The sequence below is a fragment of the Colletotrichum jinshuiense genome, chromosome 7 (assembly GCF_051148585.1).
Source record: "Colletotrichum jinshuiense chromosome 7, complete sequence".
In the NCBI taxonomy this organism is placed as follows: domain Eukaryota; kingdom Fungi; phylum Ascomycota; class Sordariomycetes; order Glomerellales; family Glomerellaceae; genus Colletotrichum; species Colletotrichum jinshuiense.
The window spans coordinates 42,076-59,424 of NC_139314.1; the positions used below are offsets into that span (position 1 = coordinate 42,076).

A 17,349-nucleotide genomic window follows, 5' to 3' on the forward strand; every position below is an offset into this window, starting at 1 on the left:
GCAAGGCAAATATAGTACATTTTGACTGATGAGGCTAAAACGATTCTAAGGCGGTTAGGTGGTCGAAATAGGCCCTGGATCAAGTTGAACTCAGTCAACGGCACTTCACGTGTTTTATCGATGCTCTCAATGAATGCGATGAGCAGCAAGTCATGGACACGGTTGAGTATTTTGAAGATCTCGCAGGGGAAGCCACAGATTTCAACATCAAACTTCGCATAGGCTTCTCTAGCCACCATTACCCCTACATCCACGTTGGGAAGGGAATCAAACTTACGTTGGAGGACCAAAAAGGCCACACCGAAGACTTGGCCAAGCACATGGCAATTCGTCTCCATATTCGCGATAGAGCGCTCAAAGAAGAACTACAGCCCAAACTTATCGAAAAAGCCTCAGGGGTATTTCTATAGGCTGTATTAGTCGTCGACGTTTTTAATAAAGAATACGCTCGGGGTGGAATGGCCTTGAGGAAGAGACTAGCGGAGATGCCCCGCGGCCTCCACGAGTTCAAGGACATGCTGAGACGCGACAACACTAATATGGACCAGCTTCTGCCTTGTATTCTGTGGGTTCTTTGCGCTAAGCGTCCTTTACGACCCAAGGAGTTTCACCACTCTCTATTGTTCGACCCGTCGCTGAAAAACTTGATTGATGAAGAGCTTCTGTATGTTAATACTTCAGATGTCAGTGACAGTACTTGATTACACACCGACCACACTGTCTCGGTGTGGTCGTGACATATTACCACGTGCACAACCAGGAGTCTCGTCATCCAAATATCATTCAATTGCAGCCAACTCCCGCAGTAGCAACCATTGAACTGCGCATCCCTCGCGCGACCTGACATCCACCTCTCACGCAGAACTCCCAATCGGCTAATTACCCCATGATCCTTGGCTTAACTATTCGTCTTGTGTTATCGGCGTACAAGTCCTTGACGAGGTGATGTTTAACACAGACCAGGCCTAATTTTAGTTTGACATTGAACGTAGATTTCTATATATCTAAATGGAAGTCTCAACCTACTACAACTAGTCTAACGACCCTGGCAAGCGCCATAGCTTGCCAACATCTTCAGCCTCCTTCGCCTCCAGGAGCCCGGAATCTTCCAGCTTCTCAGCCGAGCGAACACCGAGCCGGAAAACGCTGAATCCACTCAAGGAGTCCGCCGCCCTGCGTCGAAATCCGTACACGAGCCCGAGTACCAAAGACCCGAAGGTCCATATCGCAAAAGGAATCACTGCCGACAAGGGCGAAAGGTCGCCCGTCGTCAGTATCTTGCCCTTCTTGGAGGAGGCCAATTGCCCGTGAAGCCAGCTGCCATCGAACCCGTATTGGCCGTCGTACATCAGGTTCAGGGCCTCTTTCACGTACGCCATCGAGATCGATTTCTGCAGCTCCGGCGAGCTCACGAACTTCGTCAAACTGACCGAGTTGGACTCGGCAATCGTAGCCCGGGTGTTGATGGAGGTAAAAATATCGTCCACGCCGGCAGTGGTCATGAAGAGCTCCAGCTGGGTGCCCAGACGGCTAACGGCCGAGGCCGCTTTCACTTCCGGATCGTTCGGCGGTTTGGGATATTCAGTTCTGAAGTCCGAGAAGGTCGAGGTCGCTGGATCGATCGAGGCTGAGCCGAGCGCTGATTTAATCACGCACCGGACCCCGATCGGAGCGGCCACTTCCAGGGTTTGACGTCCCTGGATGATGAGTCTTTGCCAAGCATCATTCTTCGCCGTTGCCTTCGTGGTGTAGTTCTTCTGGTCGAAAAAGGTCGCATTGGCGACCCATGAACCGTTATCCGCCTTCATGAAAGGGGAATCGAGGCCTTTGACGGTAGGGCCGACGGTGTTGTTGAAGTTTTTGATTTCGTCGTAAGAGGCTTTCACGCGAACCTGCCACAGAGCGTACTCAAAGATGTCGAGCTGGGAATTATTGCCGGGTCCGAACGCATCGGGAGCGGTTTCGTCGTATGTCGGAGAGTACACTTGCGGAGGTCCAATCATTGGCATCCTGGCGCCGATCTCCATGTAAGACCATACGTTGCTCGACTTGTCCACCATATGGGCGTGGGCACAGCCTTCTTGTGGACCACCGAAACAAGAGGCGCCCCTGTAATGACCGAGAATGGTGAATTCGGACACGTCCTCGACGACGGAGCAGTTGTATTCAGCGCGCAAACCCCACATTGTGCCGGATACGGGGACTCTCGCCTGGGGGACGAGGAACATCTCAGGGCTTCCGGGGTCGGTTGGTAAGCTGTTGGGGATCTGGGACAGGTCGTCAAGGTCTTTGCGGTTGGTTTGTTTTGACGTGTATATGATGCTGATCCCAGGTAGCACAGCCGGCGACCCCACTTTCCACGCATTCCCTGACAGAGTGGCGATATTTGAGCCTTGGTAGTGATATCTGACATTGAAGTCTGTCGAGTTGCGGCCAACCACCATCGGGGCCTCGTCCAAGGGAACGTAACCGTCGGACAGCTCCATGGTGATACCAGAGAGGGGCATCCCGACGTACAAGGACAGGGTGAGGAAGGCGAGGAGGTACCAGAGCCTGTAGGTATTCAATGAAGTATACCAGCTGGTGATGGCTGCGATGTTTCTTTCTTTGAAGAGTTTCGTGAGACATTTGACCCAGCCGCCTGGGCCGCCCCAGGTTCCTTCACTGTGGCTCAAGAGCCCGATAAGATGTGGGGCTCGCCAGAACGATGTCTCCAACATGGCGAGTTCGACTCCGACGAGACCGTGCGCCGCCCAGTCCAAGGCGAATACACCGACGATGAACCAGGACCAAAACACCCATGATTCGTTGGCTGACCCGTATTTGACCGCTTCATCGAGGTCTCGGGAAAGCAAATATAGCCATATCCAATAGTAATAGCCCGTGATACCGAGGGGAACGAGCAATAGGACAAACGTTCGTGCCAAGTATCGGCTTCGTGAGGTCGAGAGAGGTGCTTCGGGCGTTGCTTCGGTCGTGGTGACGTCTGAATGGGGATTTTTGGAAGAGACGAGTTGGATATCCTCGGCGGGAGCGCCGACGTAAGAATAGCCGTGATCGGTCATGGCGCAGGAAGACAGAGAAACATGACTAGCCTGTGAGGCTCCATGAACGCGATGGGTTGCGGCATTACAGTGCTTATATTAATTCCTCCAGTCGCAAACCTGCCAATAATCGTCAGCTTCCGTACGCCACGCTGCCCAGACCTCGCATTTTTCTCAGCATTTCCACATCTTGAGCTTACAGTGTTCCTGACCGGGGCAGCCCCCCTGTCACGCAAGGACTTTCAACGCAGCCTAAACCAAAATAAAGCCCAAGGCTACGGGGGTAATGATCCTAGCTGTGGGTCCTTCCCCCCCTCTCTATGTCGGTGGGCAAAGGTTGGTGGGAACGCTCTCGAGATTCTGGTTCGAAGTAGCATTAGCTCTGAGTAGCACTTCCGCTGTGTTGTGCGCTTTCTACCAGACGTTAGGTATTAAAGCCGGTCATTCTGTTCTTACACCACGTCACTTTTTGTCATTTGAACGGCTTTTTATCTTTTAGTTCTCTGTAGGGCTTGGCAATATTTCAATGAACTACAACTGAAGAAGTGCTGTCAAGCGAGAATTGCGCAATGTGGTTTGATAATAGAACTGGCGACTTTAATGGGAAAGGCTGAGAAGTAAGACAGGAAGGATCAGGATTCAGGCAACAGCGTTGCAACACCTGCAAAGCCTTTCGAGGCAGGGGTTTTGCTGTAGTTCCAAGCCGAGCCAAGTACACCCTTGCTATTCCTCTGCAAGGATCCTGGACGTTAGCGCAATGCAATGCATACTCTCCGTCAAAAATTGCAAAAGATAACCTAAGCGCCCGTGTTTTTTCTTCTGCGGGGGCTTCTCCATTGACATTGACTCGCCCCCGATCCGCACGACAGTGGGTTGGCAAGCCGGCGAGCAACCAATATCTTTGGGACGGATTGTCGCGAGGAACTCAGCTTGAGCGTGCCGAGAATCTCGACCAAGCCACAATGGCAAGGTACTGTCTTCTCCAATCAGGAGTGCTGAAGGAGGAAGTTGTCCACACGGGCATCTAGAGGCTTTGGAATCTTGAGAAGTAGCACCGGTACCATGTTGTGATTTGCTCAATCCGGGTCCACCTCGCTAAAGGAATACTTCTATTCCTTGGCAAGACCATCAGAAGGGGTCGAGAAAGGTCTGCTCGCCCTGCTCATATCGCACGCAGTGCTCTAAGGGTTGTAAGGTCACGTAAGGCGCTGGCTGAGATCTTCGGGAATAACCTCGCACAACCACTACAGCGGAAGACATGAAAGGGCTGCTTAGATTGTGATGTCGCGCTTTGTATTGATAGAGATTGTTAGTACCTCGAGCATAACTAGAAAATAAAGGTAATAGAAGTATTAGAAACATATTGGTCAACTTAACGCGTTTGCACGCCCTTATTGGCTCCATCCCGCCCTCGGCAAAAATGAGTTCAGTTGGCACTCAATGGGATAGCGCTTGATAGGATGGAGCTGCTCCATTAGGTGTAGCTGGCGCTGGGCCCCAATCAGGCAATGCATCTCGCGTTTAGACCAGTTAAATCTCTTAGGGGCTTACTAGAATGTTTTATAAGGGCTTGCAGAGGGCAAAGATGGAATGCATAGAGATGAAAACAAATCCAAGCTAAGCATGGCGCCGGCTAATTTCGCGTTGCTCAGCGTTGTAGGATAACCCGTCACAACTTGAGCCAAGATAACTGTTGAGGAGGAATAGCTTGAAAATCAGGGTCTCTAGTGTCATAGCTGTACCAAAACTCGTATGATTCGAAACCATCATGTCTCAAGTCCCAGGTGCGCCACTGCGGCAAGCTGGCTGTCAACTCACCCGCTTCCGTCAAGCTCCGTTCCACTTCACTTGCCCCGATCTGCTTTGTAACTAGTCAAAAAAACGTGGCTAGCTGTTCGTTTTGCCAAGCGTACAGTTTGACATAAGTGCCGACCAACGCATCTATGATTCCGGTGCCAATTGAACTGAGAAGGGCTTCCTGAGGGTCTCAGACGTAGCGTATGGAATAGCGACGACCGGGAGGTGAGTGATTTAATTACTTCATCCCGATCAGATGTGACGAGACAAGGCGAACTCAAACCTGGTTCCATGGCTGGCTGATAATATTTTCAGTGTCTCTAATGTTCAGCGCAGTAAATAATTACTAAAATGTGTTTCAAGCTTCAAGTCATCCATGTCTACATAACTCGAGCTCATCCCCAATAGAATACGAACCCTTCTACATACTATTTAGTATTGAACATTAAAATTATCTTTATTCAATTTCAAACATCAAGACGTGCAAAAATGTCTTCCAAAGTCTCTGGTAACAGCCATGTCCTCATTCAGGGGATCCCTGTTTCCCCAGGCGCAAATCCTGGACTCCGTATGGAGTTCTCAAAATGGGCAACGAACACACCTGAGAAGAACATTCAAGTCTCTCTTTTCATTCGAGCGCTTCAGAAGTTCTATGATAGACACTACACGGAGACTCTTTCGTACTTCCAGGTCGCTGGTGAGTGGATTGTTGCTACACTTTCGATCATTCTTACTCATAGTGCCTCCCCGGGTAGGTATTCATGGCTATCCAGGAAATATTCCGTGGGATAATTCTTGCGCACCTAAGTTCCCAAGCAACGACAAAAGAGCTCACTCAATCTACTGTACCCACAATATGCTCACCTTTCCAACGTGGCACAGACCTTATATGGCGCTGTTTGAGGTATATACCCGTTCTTTCCGTTCTTTAAGCAACCCTATACCTGAGACTAAAGCCATTGTAGCAAACGATTTATGAGCTCATGGGTGAAGTCATTGAAAATGACCTAGTATTCAGCAATGACACTGAAAAAAACACCTGGACTAAAGAATCAACCCAGTGGAGACTACCTTACTGGGACTGGGCCCTCCAGACTGAAGTTCCCAACCTTTTCAGGCCGCCCGAAGTGAAGATCCGTGTGCCGTTGGGGCCAGATGGCCTGCAGTTAGAGCCAGAAATTGTGCCCAACCCGCTATACCGCTATCAGCTGAAGGTTAATGGTGAGATAACCAAGATGGGAGCTCTGCCGAGCCCTTACACTATCGATGATGTTATCATTGAAGAAAATAAACTTTACCCGGTATGCATATCGACTCCCCTCTCAACTTTACAATCACTAACTTTTAGTGACAAATTAGTGGTCTAAATGTTCTGGAACCAGTAGGTGGGCCATTAACAGCTCCCTCCCCGATGAAAGTCAATCTCAAGGTATCAACAACTATGAAAGCGTCAATAAAGCCATTGCCCAGCATGGGTGGGACAATGATCCTAAAAACCCTGACGATCCTATACATAAAATTAGAAAGCATCCCGTTAGCGATCTAGTCTATCGACTTCTTTCTAACGTTCATGATTGGGCCTCGTTTTCCTCTACTGTAACCTCTCAGCCGCGTGAGTCCAAGGAGTGGGAACAGTGGATTTCGCTCGAGTATATTCACAACAATCTACACGTAAGTTGCAAACAGTTAAATCGTTTCCGGTTTCCGAGGCGCAGGAATTCACAAGAATAGGGGTTTATTGGGGGCTCGGGCGGCTTCCAAGGAGGGATTGGGCACATGATGAACGTACCAGTCGCTGCCTATGACCCTATCTTCTACATGCACCACTGGTAGGAACAAAGCACTGAACCATCCGATTGCTCACCTAACCTGTAGTAGTAACATTGACCGTCTCCTCGCTATCTGGCAGGTCCTAAACGAGAAGAGCTGGTTTGCTCCCAAAGCGAAACCGCCAGCCACTGACAAACTAACTCCTTTCCACCACGAGTTCCCCAACAAAACTGTTGATTATTTTGATTCGGATTCCGTTCGCTGTTGGGAAAATCTCGGCTACCAATACGATGATTTGCAGCGTCATGACGGCGAGAACGACACCCAATACGTTGCCCGCATTAGGACCTACGTCGACTCAACCTACCATGGCACAGGATATACCCTTCTTCACGACAGAGGGCATCTTTTCAAAAATCAACCACGGATTCATAACAACACTTACGATGACTACGTAATCAATGTCAAATACGACCGGTAAGAAAATGAAACATCGCAATTATATCCTTCTCGCTGCTAATCTTTTTTACTTGAAAGCTACGCTTACGAAAACGGCGCCCCGTACACGATTCATTTCTTCCTTGGTGCGCCTTTGGCTCAGAATGAGATTACAGCGTCCGGCGCAAGCCTTTTCGAGATACCGCGCCACGTCGGGAGCATCTTCACCTTCAGTAGCCCCATTAACCCCAACGGGATGCAGACAGAGAACGTTCCTCACTGCACCAACTGCGCGCAGCAGCGCGATGACGGTGTTCTCTCACGCGCGTCTGTTCCGTTAACCATACCACTCTACAGCGACGCTATCAATACAAGCATTGATGAGATTAAAGACCTTAGTCCAGATGATGTGGAACCGTATCTTCGCAGCAAGCTGAGCTGGGTGGCCGTATCGGTAAATTTACTTTACTCTATATATTATCAACTATTTACAGCCACTAACGTACATCTCTTTTATCTATTAGACTGATGGCGAAATCATCCCCTGGAGTAAACTAAACAAGACCAAGGTTTTCGTCCTGAAGGGTAAAGCTAAGCACTTTCACAAAGAAGGAAACATGTCTGTTTACCAAGGTTATACACCGCTACCTAGTGTAACCGCGGGCAAAGATGCAGGCGCGCTAGACGACGAGTATTATGAGCAGTAGCCAAACGCTTTCTGTTGAAGAATATCTTCAATATGAAAATTCACCTTCTATTGTCACAGGGTTGAAATGGTTAGGTTTAATACTAGTATAGGCAAACAAGCTATAGCTAAGGGGCATACCTATCTACAACCACCTAGATGTTGTCATTCTAGCTCTTTTTTTATGTATAAGCAGGTTGTAGGTCTGATTAGGGGACACATAAAAAAAGAAACTCGTGTATAGATAGATAGATAATTGATTTCTATTTGCACAACACTTTATAATATGCATGTCGAATCATCAGGCCGCCCGTCCCCCCATGCTTTCACATGTGCGGTGTAGACCACAAGAGCCCAGAAAGACAGCTGGCCAAAGCGCTCATACATTTATTTCCCAAGCTGCCTACCCTTTAGCACTGCCACTAGTGCCGAGTCCAAACTCGTCGTTTGCTCTTTCTTCTCAAAGGCGACAGACGGCTTCATTCCTTCCCCTCACCTTCTCACACCCTAGACGACCCTGTCAAGCTCGACCCAGAGTGTCCAGATGACCGGCTCGATCCGCAATGCCTAGTTTTAACATGGAAGAAATGGCTCCCATCCACATGCTTGCAGACGGGACTGACACGCTATCGCGAATTTACAACGAGGCAAAGGCCGTCCGCCCGCAGCCAGGGCCTTCCGCTCTCCCGTCACTATTCCTTTATGCATTGCGGCGAGCGGAAAACTGCCAAGTATCAATGCTTCTCTGCTCCATATGTAATACCTGACGCGAGGCGGAGCCACAGTGTCTACATTCTAGCCTACCATCCCATCTCTATAATCCTACTGTTCGCACAAGAATGGCAATATCGCCCGCCAAGCGGTGTTTCTACCGAGTTTCTACCTCGACCTTCGTGGTCTCATCGCATTTTTTTCCGGTTTCTGCACATAGCAGTATCAGTACCTCATCGGCGCCCGCCACACAAGCACCATGGCCATCGGCTCGATTGAGGCCTACCATAATCAGCTCCGTAAGCGAGAGTAAGTTTGGCAGGGTTGCCTTCCAGCCACCAACTCAACTCACAACCTAGCAGGTCCCCGTCTTCCATGCGCCCAGTCTTAGTTGACATATATTTACATGCATGGCGCGGCGCCACGCAGAGCAACAGCGACGTCGAGAACAGCGGTCGGGTGGACTGGGCGTCCTCATCGTCGTCATTGCACGCCCGGCCACTTACGAAGTCAGCTTGAGCAATCCACTTACCGGGTCTTCGCCATCAGGAGCAAGCGTGTTGCTGCCAGCGAGAATTCGTCGGCGGAAGGCAAGACTGCCGGCACAAGGTCGAATATACAACCAAAACAGCGACCCATGCGAACAGCGGATGTCATGATATGACACGAACAATTTGGAGAGAAGGGGAGATCATATATGATGCTACTTGTAAGAGCGTGGTTTGGTGTGGTGAATATCTGAGCGCGCGTCGTGAAGAGGAGGAGGGAGAGTGAAGGATGAAGGAAGTAGATCTCAGTCACTTGCGAACTAAAGGTAGAGAGATGAATTACCAAAGGTCGCTTCTACTGATGACTTCATGGCTAAGGTTTGTATGTCTGTCTTCGTATGTTGTTGCAACTATCTGCATCCTACGTGCCACCTAGGTGCCATGAGCGGGAGCTGTGCTCATGACAGGCGTGCAAGAGTGCTCACGCAGACCCAGATGCCACCAGCTGGCACCATTTTCATGACAGCGCGCACACTCTGAATCGGTCCTGTCCACCTCACAGCGGACTCGGACCAACCAATTATGTCGAGGTGGTGACATGGCCCCCGCGATCTTGCCCCTGCGCCTCGGCCCATGTAATTCTTGACCCCATCGTCTTCCCCAAAGAGGCCAAAGAACCATAGGACCTAGGCCAGGCTGTCAATGGCGTTCACATTGAGCCTGTTCAGTCCTGACATGTGAATTCCATGATCCTCCGCCACCTCCCTCCTGGTCATATATTCCCGAGCTACATGTGATACGCTCTGGGGCGAGGGCACTTCCCTCTAGTGTCGTAGGCAGCACGAATTCCTGACCAAAAGGACGAAGACATTGCCGAGAAAAATCGATGAGATTGAGCCACAGTGACGCTAGACACTCGACCTCTGGCTGAGATCGTCATCAGTAACCTTTGACCATGTTGTACATTGAGAGTTTGGCGAGGCAACCATATCAAGCGTGTGTGTTGCTCAGCGTCGTTCGATAATTTGACCAGCCCATGTTTCCAAGAAAGTCCCAATTAACCCCAACCGTAGCTTGATTCGCCATGCAGCTGGCTGACTAGATTCCTGAATCGTGTCCCACAGTAGCTTAATAGCCGTCGCCGCCCTCCTCCACGAATTTTTGAGTCGAGATCCACTTCACATCCCCATGACACTGCTACCCACGAGTCAGGTAGGGTGCTGTGCTGGTTGCCCTTTTCGGTGCGTCGGCCGAGCTTCATTGAACTCCCTGCCTCCAGGCTGATAGGTTGCTGTTGCATGGGAACCCGCTGCTCCAATATCCGGTTGGCGTTGTCATTGTGCCTGGCTTACTAGATTTCCTCTGTCCCTGCCTCCTTTTTCTCTTTCCTACTCCTCCCAAGGCTTCTGTTGCTAGGTGCCTAGGAACCCCGAGAGCGCTTCGGGGCAGACTCTCTTGCTGAGTGTTGACATGGTGGCCCTGAACATCGCCAGCGTGACCGCGGGAATAATTCAGATGGAGGCGGTGGAGGCTGTAGTGAACTACAGTGACGGTGTGTCAGTGGAATCAGTTCTGTGTATCGGGGTAAATGGCGATGCTTACATTACCTGACTCCAAGCAAAGATGCGCACCAAGTTTGTTTAATGGCGTCCACCTCGCGGCACCTTCCAACTCTTCTTTCGCCGTCTTGGTGCACATGTGACTCCCAGGCGATGGTCTCGAGGGGACCTGGCTGAAGGTGGTCGACAAGGGTGCGGAGCAGCTGGGGTAAGGGGGGGACATCTGGTAGGCGCTTTGAGGGAGTGTGTAGTTTGAGGATTGCCGGTCGGCGATGAATGCGGCGGCGAAATGAACGATGGATGGAATTCGGGTCTTGTTTGTCGTCATGATCACTTGTTCCTTTCTCCAAGACCCAGCCACTGTCATCGGCATCAAGGTCGACTAAAACTGAGGAGAGAAAAATAAATCATGTCTGTAGAAGGAGAAAATTAAACGACACGAAGACAAACAGAAAGGAATAAGGTGAGTGAAGTAAAAAATATTGTACACGAGCCGACATGATGTCAACACGGCAAGTAGGCACGGCGGGGGTAGGTTCGTACGGGGAAGAGGGAGGAGGCAGGTACGGCTCGGCTGTTATTTTGACCATAGATTTATGTAAGCAGAGCCACTCAAACAAGGCCTGCATTGCATCTGGCGCGACTGATGGACTGGCAGGAGCCAGAATGTAACAGGCCAAGAGTGTCTTGGATATTGATCGTGGTTTACCCTTCCCGTTCCGCCGAGAGACTTTCCGCCCTTCTTTTACCGACACCAATAACCCACGGGCTTTTCATTTCAATACAGGATTCAAAATAGACCGAGGAGCAATAAGGTTGAGAGTCGAATAGTGGGAGAAAGGGACGTGACTAGATCGGCATGACCTTCTTGCTTAAACACTAAGCTTGGTAGACGGGAAATTATCAGTTAGCCTGGCTTTGGCTCTTATTGACTATCTAGCTCCTGATTCGTTCACGAGGTTCCTTCTTCTCTGTGGTCAAGCCCGGTGTGTGTGGTCTTGGTCGTATAGCATCTCATCCCGTAGACAAGCTTCATCGAGTGTACCCAAGGCGTTCTTCTTGTCGTGTCCAAGGCCGCAAAACTGCAGAAGGCCACGACAATGCCTGTTTATTTATTTATTAAGCAGCAGGCCTTCTTGTTGCTTGATACGTCAACTACAGCCCGCTATTACCAAGATCTGCTCGACATCTAAATTACTTTCGTCAGCTTGCAGCATTGAAGAGGCATGAAACCCGAAAGCGAAACCCGTAAGGTGCACCGTCACTATATGGTTTCATTTTCCATTGTTTATTTAGTTTGTTGAAATTCATGTCCGTGTCAAGCTATTCAATCTAGTGCACCCACCTAGGTTCTTGAGATTCTGCCGCGGCTTTGATGCAGATTCGTCTCGTAGTTGCCAGAGAGCTACACTTAACGAGGCCAGGTTAAACACGTTCCTGATGTGGAAACGTTCCCAGGGTGGTTGCAGACTATTGGATACAAGGCATTGTTTAGGGTTTTAAGGACGCGGTTGAGTCTGCACAAGATGCTCAGGTTGAAGATTTGTCATTGGGGTTTATCCAAGTCCATCAAGGTGAGCAACAGAAAGTTAAGCTGAAGTATTATAATCCTCTTGGGGAAGAAGGGCAGCTATCCCACCTTACTCCCCCCACCCCTTAAAGCCCACACCTACCCCACTTACTATGCTTGTATATAGTCTTATTAGAAGCAATCAATCTCGGTTGTTAGTGCTTTTGAAAGTGGGGGTCGAGAGGCAATGAAGCGAAATGAAGGCTCTATAGTAACCACAGTTTGTCGTAAGTAGCAGGTATTGTTGGGAGAATATTACCTTGACTCTGTTCTTCTTCTGTTGTGTTCCCAAAGGTCAGTCTTTGCCGTGTTTCAATAGCCCTCGCCCGGGAACCCCAATTTCGTCTTGTCCCATATTTGCCGATATGCCCTGCAAACTCGTACCCAACCAACGATGGTGAGATGATCACCTCAAAGACCCTGGTTGGACTCTCAACTGGCCCGCACGCTTAGAGAGTGGACCAGTATGAACATAAAAACAGCCGAGGCCTTGGTAGTTGAGGTGATCATTGAGCGATGCAGGGGCAACATTGAGGGCGGCAATTGGGGGTATCCTGCTTTTCCGCAGTCATGCCGTGGGGTGGTGTATATTGCTCAATCTTGACATTTTCATAGCAACGATTCCCTACATTAGTTATCGTCATCAATCCATATGACATGTGGTTGGAACTGCCCCTCATTCCAGAGTAGCCTTTCTACACTCATCCAGTCAAGTGTGAACTCGTGCCATTGTTGCCAAGGTACGGGGAATGCAGGCCAGTCAGATTCGATGCAAAAATGATTTTTTTGGCCCGATAGGAAATTCAAAAGTTAGAGAAATATCGACGATGATGTCCTCCACGAGCGTTCTTCTGATCTGCTCTGCCTGCCGCGCGCGCGCAGCCCTTAAGGCCCATCTTCGTGTGTGGTATATGCCTAAGGCCGCCACAAGACAGCTCCCCGGCGCGTTCCGTTGGCGCTCGCTGCACAGGCTGCAACGCAGGCGCTTGGTGGGCACGTGGTGGGCAATTCAATTTGCGCCGCCTGCCCTGCCAGGCGCTTCGTGTCGCATGGCACGCATTTCGTGCCCTTACTGTTCGGCAAGTTTCACCAACCACCCTTGCAGTCCGACTGGTCGGCCAAGCCGGGAAAACTTGCCTAGCACGATGATGGGGACGGGGATCTAGCCGTCGCACCTTCCAACTAGCGAGCAACAACACGCCACAGGAAGGAGTTATAAACTAAAGCTGCCCCTATGCGCCGCCCAGTGACTTGATGTCAATGTTTTGTATTCGTCTCAAACCGTGGCGCTGCCCCTGTCTCACTCGAAACGCCCCACTCACTTGAGGCTGGTTAGTGATCGAATGACATCCATCCGTACTTTTAATTATGGGTCATGCCGAAATTGTGCAGGGATGATGCCATCGCTGAGGTGCCAGGCTGACAGGGAAGAGATACCTCCTTGTAGCAATCTTGTGGATCTCGCGCGTCCCCCTTCCTCTCCGGAGATTTTTTAGGGTAGCGTTGGTGTCTGGGCTGCCGTGGGTATGTAAGATAGGCAGCATGCCTCGCTGCTCTCCCGTGCTGTGCTGTGGCCGAGGCAAAAGAGAAAGAAAAAAGAAAAAAAGGATGTTCCAATCGGTTGCCGGCATGCGGCTCCGGTTCTACTAAACATCCAATGAGGCTTTTCTTGCACCTTCCTGCCATCGGATATTCAAAACGAGGACGCCACCATCTTGCTGGGCTGAACCGGGGTTCGTTCCGAAGCACTCTGCGTGGAGGCTCGCTACTTTTGGGCACCAATGAAAACCACTTCGGACGGTCTCCGAGCGCTGGTTTCGGAAAATATCACCAGACGAACGACATCTTCTTCCTCCCACTTGCTCCCGGCAGGCCATGCTGCGCCTGTCAAGGTCAAGATTGAGGAAATGGAATGAAAGAGTGAGAGAGAGAGAGCAAAGTAAAGATGGGTGGTGGCAGAGCAGAGAGTATCCGTCGAACCAGCAAAGTTCACAATTCATCTCGCGTATTGCTGTTTTCAGTTGTCGTCGCCTGGGGCTCTGCTGCGCTTTAGGGTTAGTATATGCATCACCCTCTAGTCTGTGACCTTCCCCCCGCCCCCGTCTAGGCCGAGGGGAGACGGGAGTACCCTTGATAACGGACGATGCAAGCATTGAACCGAAGATACCAGGGCCGCAGTGAAAGCGTCAAAAGTTCAATTCAACCTTCTCGGCCGCCTTCACCGGCCCCGCCAAACTCCCGCCCCTTTCGCCGCCGTTGGCTGACATACCTGGCCCCATTGTCAGAGTTGCTCGCCAGGATATATTTCCAGCCCCCCATGAAACACGCTCGCCATTTCAGGACAACTCTCCACCCCAGCGCGTAGTCCTCTATAGCCTTCATGGCCGCGTCGGCTCCACTAAACACTGCTAGTCGCCCGTTGTGAGAGCTTGTTGGCTCGTCGTGCCCCGGGTCCACCATCCGACATGGATCTTTCGCTAAACTCCAGATTCACCACCACCACCAAAAACGCAAATAGCACCATCCGTATTGAGCGTCTTCTGCCGCCTATGTCTCCTCTCTCGTCATGCCCCGACACCACCCCCCCTCTCTGAGCCCCTTCCCGCCGTCTGCCAAGAAATGTCTGGTTCATGGATTGGTCGTGACTCCGCTCAGCACCACAGCTTTGCGACAGGAGGTGTTGCAAACGACCTGAGCATATCAGCGTCCATTATGGCCCGTGGACGTTTGCCTGCATTTACGTCGTTTTAGTCCTCAACCATGAGCCCATGTATAAGACGGCCTTCGCAGCATCGTCTCGCATTTGAGTTTTCCCTTCTCTACCCAGACATCATATTGCCTTCTTCCGCAACGCTCTTTCGGTCGGCTTTCGCTTTCCTTTCCTCTTCTCCCGTTAATTCGCTTCTTTTAATCGTGCTGGCACATTCAGACTTAGTCTCTGCGAGACAAGATGCTTTCTTTCACATCTATTGTTTACACTTCGGCCTTCCTGGCGGTGGCCCAGGGTCACGGTGTCCTCCTTAATGCAGTAGGAGACTCGGGCGCCAGTGTGGGCTTTCTGGGTAAGTAACCGCGGCAGGGGCCTCGTAATTCACGATAATACCCTTTATTGTGGTGATTAAACATCACGAGGGCCTGTCAAACCTATCAATTATTGACCCGTGCTGATATCCTACAGTTGACCCTAACATTGCCCGCAACTGCACGAATATCAACCCCTGTCAGCAGGACGCCACTATTATCCGCGATGCCGAGATCAACGCCAATGTCGTGAACGAGTGCGGACGCACTGAGATTGCCGGCAACATCGACATCGGCGAGAACACGGAGAACGCCCTCGCCGCTGGTCAGGTCACGAAGGTCAAGGCCGGCAGCCAGATCCAGGTCACCATTCACCAGGTCAACGCCGACGGCGCCGGCCCCTACTCCTGCGACTTGGACCCCACCAGCAACTCACTCGGTGGCACTGGCCAGATCCCCCTCGAGGTCACCAACAACGTCCCCGGTGTGAACGGTTTCTCTCAGGCCAAGACCCAGCAGTTCAACGTCACCGTCACACTGCCTGCCGATCTGAAATGCACTGGAGGTTAGTCGCAACGCAACGAGCTCTCGATTTGTTTTACGACGCTAACCAGCAGTCTTATTTAGCCTCTACCGGAGATGTCTGCACTGTCCGCTGCCGTAACAACGCCGTCGCCGGCCCCTTCGGTGGCTGCTTCGCCGTCCAGCAGACCGACGTGACCGCCACCAAGAACACCCCCCAGAACATCAAGACGGCCGCGAAGCTGAACGTCGCCAACTCCCAGCAGCAACTCAACATCGCCGACCTCCCGGATGCCATCAAGGCCAACCAGATTGACGGCACGGACGACCAGAAGGCAAAGGTGGCTGCTGCCAACGCCCTGCTCGGCGTTCCCGACGTTGTGGTCAAAGAGTCCCCGGTCCAGAACACCGGCGCAGACACTGTCACGAACAACAACGGCACTGCTGACGCGGGCAACGCTGCTGGCAACACTGGCAACAACAACAATAACAATAACAATAACAACAAGAACAACAACAACAACGCTGGGGGCGCCACTGGCAACGGCGGTAAGGGACGTGCTGGGGCCAATGCTGGGGCCAATGGTGCCGCCCGCGGCGGCCGTAAGAACAACCAGAAGCGTCAAGAAGACAACCAAGCCCTGCGATGGGCCAAGCGTGACGTCGGGGTCAGTGCCGACTTCGATCTCGAGGTTGCCCCATAAAGGCAGTAGTCATTGCCACGTTGAGAAGTTTCAGCTTTTAACTTCTCCTGCTCTGCTGCCTTCCTCTGTCGCCGTGGTTGGTTGTGGCCATCTTAATCAGTCTCTCTAAGCGCACCTTGTTGAGCACATCTTGTTGAGCGCACGGAGACAAGGCACCGTGAGCTCAAATATGTCGGAAGAAAGCAATTATTGTTTAGGGAGCGGCTGCGAGCCTTTGGCCACCTCACCCATTACTTTTTTTTTTACTTTGCAGTGTGCGAACTTGTATACATAAAAAAATTCTATACCAATGATTTGATGTCAATTCAACGCTTTGCCTGCCTTTTGGGATGTATTACGTGCAGATGAAGACCAGCAATACAGCCGGGAATACACAGACACACCCCCTCACTCCCTCTCATTGTGTGTGTGTGTGTGTGTGAATATGAATGATGCTGGGCATACGGGATGAGAACAGTGACTGTTTCGATTCCATGATCCCGAGTTGAATTGCCGGGTTCCATACGAAAGGAGTGCATACCCAAACAAAAGGCCTTACCTTCCTGAAACCAAGTAGTGGAGTCCTTGGCAGTTTCCCCTTGTGCTGCCATTTGATGGTCTGTCAATAACGTCTCTGCTGACAACCGACTCCGAAATGCCGAAGATGCTCCTATGTGCTGTACACAGATTAGGAGGTATGACAAGGAAGAGCAGGCGGCAGTAAGGTCTTCTGAAATAACCTAAACTACGATACAGCTGCATATAGAGGAAATAGAAGCATCAGGATCACCAGAAGACATTATAACATTAGTCGAAATGATTATCTTGATGATTGATTGAATGATCGGGCTATTTCTTTACAGTCATGAAGCCGCTTTCCACGTCAGCAACTATGCCCGGAAGCGGGGTTTGTATAGCAGCCGAAACGTTGAAGATGAACCGCGACGCCCCACGTCACCCTGCTTTTGGATCAAGGCCAGCTGTTCCCAAATCCCCCGACTATACTCTCTATCCTGCACTTTGGGCCATCTGGGGAGGAAGGTTTTTCTTATATCTGTTCA

General features: G+C 50.8%; 3 protein-coding genes across 3 annotated transcripts; 2 read left to right on the forward strand and 1 right to left on the reverse strand.

Annotated features, from left to right (window-relative positions):
- Window positions 1-1,031: 1,031 nt before the first annotated feature.
- Window positions 1,032-3,065, reverse strand: EsH8_VII_000012 (uncharacterized protein; the record flags this gene model as incomplete). The annotated part of the gene is made up of 1 exon (XM_083270145.1): window positions 1,032-3,065. The coding sequence occupies one exon, from the start codon at window positions 3,063-3,065 to the stop codon at window positions 1,032-1,034; it is 2,034 nt and encodes a 677-aa protein (XP_083127702.1).
- A 2,265-nt stretch (window positions 3,066-5,330) lies between these two features.
- On the forward strand, window positions 5,331-7,756 carry EsH8_VII_000013 (common central domain of tyrosinase-domain-containing protein; the record flags this gene model as incomplete). Its single annotated transcript, XM_083270146.1, has 8 exons — window positions 5,331-5,538; window positions 5,597-5,745; window positions 5,807-6,142; window positions 6,201-6,512; window positions 6,573-6,670; window positions 6,720-7,088; window positions 7,149-7,503; window positions 7,574-7,756. 8 exons carry the CDS (start codon window positions 5,331-5,333, stop codon window positions 7,754-7,756), a joined length of 2,010 nt encoding a protein of 669 aa, XP_083127703.1.
- Window positions 7,757-15,012: 7,256 nt separating this feature from the next.
- Window positions 15,013-16,309, forward strand: EsH8_VII_000014 (DUF3129 domain-containing protein; the record flags this gene model as incomplete). Its single annotated transcript, XM_083270147.1, has 3 exons — window positions 15,013-15,124; window positions 15,241-15,648; window positions 15,711-16,309. The coding sequence occupies 3 exons, from the start codon at window positions 15,013-15,015 to the stop codon at window positions 16,307-16,309; spliced, it is 1,119 nt and encodes a 372-aa protein (XP_083127704.1).
- Between the last annotated feature and the right edge of the window lie 1,040 nt (window positions 16,310-17,349).